At 45.0% G+C, this 6,212-nt stretch overlaps 1 protein-coding gene across 2 annotated transcripts; it reads right to left on the bottom strand.

Annotated features, from left to right (window-relative positions):
• Positions 1-416: 416 nt before the first annotated feature.
• On the bottom strand, positions 417-4,578 carry LOC148120233 (disks large homolog 5-like). Of its 2 annotated transcripts, none has more exons than XM_087912168.1 (5): positions 4,412-4,578; positions 3,590-3,773; positions 2,011-2,117; positions 1,186-1,279; positions 417-1,025 (listed from the first exon to the last, which is right to left on the bottom strand). In XM_087912168.1, exons 1-4 carry the CDS (start codon positions 4,576-4,578, stop codon positions 1,195-1,197), a joined length of 543 nt encoding a protein of 180 aa, XP_087768294.1. In that variant the 3' UTR covers positions 417-1,025; positions 1,186-1,194. The 2 variants fall into 2 exon arrangements, with proteins under 2 accessions (XP_087768294.1, XP_087768293.1); XM_087912167.1 differs by having other exon boundaries at positions 417-1,022.
• Between the last annotated feature and the right edge of the window lie 1,634 nt (positions 4,579-6,212).

The raw sequence follows: 6,212 nt of genomic DNA, 5'->3' as shown, positions 1-6,212 counted from the left end.
TGGTAGCAGCCCAAGCAAGAACATTATCATGGTCCCTGGTGGCAAGCGGGCCATGAATTTCTTTAATATTTCCTTAGTAAATGTTTTCATTTCCAGAGAGGCTTTACAGAAATACTATTGTGTTTCTCATTAATTTGGCATACATGATTATTTCATGAAATGTGTAAACAGAATGTTATATTTTAGGGATGGTTAAGTATATGACTACAAGGATACAGCATGAATACTTTTTCCATCATGCAATGCATATCCAAGTTGGCAACACCATCCACATTCACATCCCGGTGTAGCCCTGGCTGACTGTGAATTCACTATGCAGCCCAAGTTGGGTACTCAAGAGTTATGGTCTTGCAGGAGGTTCTGGGGCCACTGGAGTGAGACACCACACCCGAACAAAGAAATTGGTTCGAAGAGAGTAGAGTTGGAAATCACTTTTGTATTAATAAAAATAATCATTTTATTCAATAAGGACTTAAATGAAGCAGTCAATATAAATAGTGAATATCCTTTAAAAATACCAAAACACAAAAAAATCCAAAGAACAAACAAATATCAGAACCTCAAACCGTAACAAAGAAAATTAACAAAAGCAAAGCAAACAAAATTCAACCAAAAACGAAAGAAAAATTTAAACAAGCAGCCTTCTCTTTCTGCAGATTTAGCCACACAGACCTACATTGTCACTGGACATGTTTGGAAACATGGTAAGAAGGCTGTCACCAATTGTAAAAAGCATTTTCAAAGCTAGAATAGCCAGGTTTCCTTGAAGATTTGTGAGTCAAGGCCTCACCATCAGTAAGTTTGAGACCTGTTTCAAGAGCATTCTTTGTGGCCCTTTTGGGCAGTTTTTGATGGATATACTTGGAAATGGATCACGTGGAGGTCAGCTGGTATTTGCCTCATTGGTAAGTTCACAGATATAAGGGGGTGTCTTTTGAGGAGGAGGCCTTGATCCATGGGTGTAGAATGTCATAGGTTCAAGGCATCTTAGACTTCTTGGGCCTCCTCAGATTTCTCAAGATCTGCTATGTGAGAAGAAAAAGAAATCAGACCAATAAGCAGTCTGGCTGGGCCACCAGCTAGAAAACAATCAGGATCCATTCATACTGGAAGCCAAGGTCAAGAACTCCCAGTCCCCCCAATGCCAACTTTGCTGGGGATGGGATGAAATGGTGGCTCACTTGCCTGTAAGACTTAGACCTGCTGTGGCAGCTCTGATTGCAGCAGGCTCTCATTCTGGACTGTGACCTGTTCCGACTCAGACTGGAGATTTTCTGACCTAGAGGAGGAAGGTGGTTAGGGGGAAAACCTGGTGAGGACCTGCTCTGTCATCTAGTGATCTGAATCCGTTCTATTCAGCTGGACAATCCAACATGACTTTTCAGCTGAGGGCATTCCCTGCATTTCCCAAGGGAGAAGGGTCAGAGTGCACCTGAGCCTGGATTTTTTCTCAGTTTTTAGAATCTTCTAGAAGATGAACTGAGAACTACACTGCACTGAGCAAGAACATACAGCACATTTCTCCAGTGGTATAGATTTTGGAAAAAAATAACAGTGTAGAAATGTCGGCATAACGGTTCAAGACAGATATGCATGGCCTTGGTTAGATACCAGGTGAGTTGAGCAACCGGGTAAACTCAGTGTAGACCCTCTAAAGGTTAAGTTCTGGAAGGAAAGTAAAGTGGCAGGAGCACACCCTATCCTCCACCACTAACCCTCCTCCTGCTAGGTTTAGAACTACCAAAGGGAGAATTATGGGGAGAAACAAACAGATACTGAGAAGATACCAGAGAGCTCGGAAGGGAATAAGGCGTAAACAGTGCCCAGAAAAACTAAAAAACAGTGTTTCCTGGTGAAGTTCTTGTTGACTGGACCAGCACAATACCCTAAGGTGTTCTTTCCTTGACTGTGGCTGAGAGACATCCAGAAAGTGAGAATCCCCAAAAGGACAGAGATCTAGGTACAGGAGACCTACATGGTTCTAACTGCTCCTCCCAGCTGGGCTCCTACCTCATCTCGGGGACACTGATTTGATGCTGCAGCTTTTCCCTTTGCTGGGTCACCATCTCCTTCTGCTTCAGCAGGTTCTTCAGTCCTTCATCCAGGCTTTTTTGCTCCTGTTCATTAGGAGATTGAATTCTCATAGGAGGGCTGCTCACTCATGTATGTACATGAATTCATGAACACAAACAAATACATGTATGTACACATAGAAGCACACTGTAATACAGTAATGTGTTTGATTTACCAGTTAGTGATAATATAAAGAAAATCACCAGGGATACTGTTGAGAAGAAGGTTAACCTTTGCTGAATGAGAGAAACACATGGGCATGAGAGATAGGCAACTCAGTCATTGAAATGTCCATCCTGTCAATCTAATTCACAGACAGGTGGAGCTCTGGAGTCCTGGCTCCTTAGCCAACTGTGCTTAGAAAGTTTCCCAGGCTGTGGAGTATAGGAATGTTGTAACAATTAGAGGAAACAAAACAAGACAGAAGATCCACCTTGGAGAGTAGAAGAGATCCCAAGAGTACTGGCCAGCCAGATTAAGTAAGTAAAACAGAAATTTTCATGATCCCTGAGAGGTCTGGGCTCAAGGGAATAAGGGAAAGAACAGCAGAGGACAACAACAGAGGTCATGATCTGTTATATGTACATGTTATATGTATATGTTATTATATGTACAACACCCACCATTCTACACATCTACACATGCATGTATACATCACACAAGGACCATATAAAACATGAGTGAACAGGAAAAAATGAAGATATCACACTGAATGAACAGTTGAATTCAGACCATGCACACCAGGCTTCTCTACTGAGACCCACAGCACTGCTGTCCATTCCTTGGGGATTAAAAATCCCTAGGGGCACACACAGCTTGCTTAAACTGTGCTGAGGTGGTTAGAGAAAGTTCTCTTGCAGCCTCCCCTCTGTCACCCCAGTCCTCAGCCTCTAAACGTCCTCCTGCATCTATGAGCATCCAGTCAGCTCCAGACTGGAAGCTCCAGCACAGGGAACTGTTCCCCCCCCACAGAAAACAGGGTTGACAAGCTGCTACTCAGGCTTCTGTCTGTGTGAACCAAGAGCTGAGCAAAGGGAAGAGAAGACATTGGGATACAGAAGAAAAGAGAATACCACATTCATGCCCCCCCCAAATATGACAATGAGAACCACCCACTTGCATTGGCACTGGGCTCTAGTCCTTGCAAGCTGTATTCTACCTGTGATCTTATGTGACCCCTGCAAAGGAAATGAGCCACCGGCTGCTGAACTCATCAATGAAAGCTCTGTTCTATTCCAAGTAACTCCCTCTGACCATAATGACATGTAGGTGTGTGATATGTGACTGATCCATCTCCCTCAGTGGACTCCAGCATCCAGCAAAGCAGGAGGTTTGCCTTCCAATCTCCAGTGTCTTGCAAGAGAATAACTCTCCAGAGAGACTTGTGAATGATCACAGAAATCAACAATTGGGTGGTAGTAGGTGGTCGTCTGGATGGGTGGGTGGATGGCTACATGGCTGGCTGGCTGTTTATGGTTGGACTAGTGGACAATGTGACTCCGCTGCCTCAGCCTACCTGCTGCTGCTCAGCACAGGGGTCACAGACCGTCTCACGGACCTCCTTCAAGAGCCTCTTCACCTCCTCGCAGGTCTCTTGCAATGCAATCTGCTCCTCCCTCAGCTTTCTCTTCTCGGCTCTCAATACATGTGTGCTGTTCTTCAGCTCAGGCAATTCTTGTGCCATCTGACTGTGAAGGCAACTGAACCACCACCCAAAAATGATGAGCCCCATCCACCCTCCATTTGCCATCCCAACCTCCAAGCACCACCAGCCCAGAAATGTTGCACACCCCAGACAACCCAAGACTAGAGCTCACAGGACCTAAGATCACTCAGAGGCAGGCCAAATCCAGAGAAAAAACAAATTCCAGAAAGATTCAAACTTTCTGGAAACCCTAACACCAAAACTGTTACTGTGTGCCTGAGAGCAGGGTGCAGCCCACACCTTTTCTTAACTCTTCATGGTATGGGGAAAGCATCAGCAGGTAGAGAGCAAACACTCTCTGAAGGAGGGCAGAAGTCCCAACATTCTGTCTACAGGTCCCATGGAAACCAGATCTGCGAAACCACTTCCAAAACCCCAGAGACCCGGGGCTTCATGACACCCCCTTCATGGTGCAAATCATTTTCCTATCCAGGGGGGCTCCTATCTAGGACATCACTGGGAGAGGCTCACTGTCTTTCACACTCAGCAAAACTGAGTCCCAGAGGCACAAGTTCAAGTGCTCCAAGTCAGGTTTCTTGGTAAGAGGCAGTCAGGCTAGAACCAGAACCCTCCCTTTGGGTCAAAGACAAAGAGGGCAGAATCAGTCTCTCCAAAGCTATATCAGGTCCTTACCTGTAGGTTTTGTTCTCCTTTCTTAGCCGCTTGCACTTCTTTAAGGCATCGCTGATCTCCATGGGCCATTTCTGCAGGTCCAACATCACCTGCTTATGCTCCTTTTCCCACATCTCAAGAGAATTCATCCTGTGGTAGGGCATGGCCCTGGGAGAAAAGAACCCCATGAACACAGAACTCAAGAATCGTAAGAAATCAGGCTGTGCCCTGGACTACCCCTGCTCAGTGGATGCCATGGCCTGGCACCTATACACTGGGGCCTCCTTCAAGAGCCTCTTCACCTCCTCGCAGATCTCTTGTAACGCAATCTTATTTAACTTACTATCCTGTCCCCAGGCCAGAAGAGGGAAGGTGTCCAAAGGGAATTATCCAGGGCTACATGAGCACCCTCAGCAGGCTTGGAGCTTTAGATTAGCTCTCTAAGAATTTTCCATGAATCTGTGCCACATATCTGGGCCTGCCAGAACCTATAATGGCATTTCTCCTGAGTTCAGAACATGGATTCTCCTTCCTAGGTTCTTATTGCTACACAGAATGCCAGAGCACAGGATCAGTACTTCCAGGGAGGAGACCCAATTTCAGGATGGCTTTATAAACTCCACAGGGGGTTCCAATGCTGCACCAAGTAGAGCACAGTGGCCAAGAGCTGTGCTGTTCAAAGTGTGGCTCCCTGGCTTCAGCACTGGCATCCCCTAGAAACTGTGAGGATGGCAAAACCTCAGTCTCTGCCAAAGACCTCAGGCTCCCAGAAGAACACACTCCCCACATATTCCTCTACCCCCAACCCCCATCCTTCAAATAAAGAGAGACCAGGGTGTCCCTGAACTGACAGAAAACAGTCAGACTCTGCTTCATGAGTGCAGGTATTAAAGGTGTGCACCAACATGCCCAGCCTCCTATTGCTGTTTGTCCTGCCTCTGTGTTCTCCGGATTTCAATGTGTCAAACTGGCAGACTGATGAGGCCTAGGGCTGGAAGTTAGCAAACATCCTGAGACTGACACTCATTTCCACTTATGATATACTCTTAACTATTTGTGTATAAACATATTCATTCTGGGGATAGGAAAGATGGCTCAGTAGTTTATGACACTTGTTCCTCTTGCAGAGACCTGGACTTGATTACAGCACCCACACATTGGAACACCAATTCCAGGGGATTGAATGTTGTCTTGGGTGTCTGTGGGCAGCACACACACACAAGGTGAACGGAGAGAATGCATGCAAAATATTTATGCACATAAAATAAATCAGTTTAAAACATCATATGTATGTTAGGTTCACTCATGTTAACAGTTATGGCTCCAGGAGTCTTTATTATTTATTCTCTGTATTCTATGAGTCCTCCACAACTGTGATAAAAGTTACTCACTTTCTGATTTTTGTTTCCATGGTCTAATTTGTTATCACTTACCCCTTAGAACAGGGATTCTCAACCTGTGAACCCATTTGGGGATCACAGGACCTTTTTACAGAGGTCATCTAAGGCCTTCTGAAAACACAGATACCGACATTACGATTTGTCACATTAGAAAAATTACAGTTATGAAAGAGCAGCAAAAATTGTATTATGGTCAGGATCAATGCATGAAGAACTGTGTCAAATGGTCACAGCATTAGAAATATTGAGAACTACTGCCTTAGAAGGTGACAGGCTAGCATGGGTATTCCCAGGAATGAGAGTTGAAGGAGGTGAAAGATATGTTCAAGGATTTGTTTGTCTTCTCTGACATGATTTGCAACTTGGAAATACAAAGTCATCATTCTCCTCACAAGCAAATATGTTACTTTTCAAATCAACAG

This window comes from Myodes glareolus, chromosome 12, assembly GCF_982192425.1.
Source record: "Myodes glareolus chromosome 12, mMyoGla1.1, whole genome shotgun sequence".
Lineage (NCBI taxonomy): Eukaryota > Metazoa > Chordata > Mammalia > Rodentia > Cricetidae > Myodes > Myodes glareolus.
This window is presented reverse-complemented; position numbering and strand designations above follow the sequence as displayed.

Coding starts and splice junctions, on each gene's coding strand:
- LOC148120233 (XM_087912168.1), bottom strand. CDS start 4,578: ATGGGGTTCTTTTCTCCCAGGGCCATGCCCTACCACAGGATGAATTCT. Junction 3,774..4,411: donor AAGGAGAACAAAACCTACAG/GTAAGGACCTGA, acceptor GTGGTGGTTCAG/TTGCCTTCACAGTCAGATGG. Junction 1,280..2,010: donor ATCAGTGTCCCCGAGATGAG/GTAGGAGCCCAG, acceptor TTCCTCCTCTAG/GTCAGAAAATCTCCAGTCTG.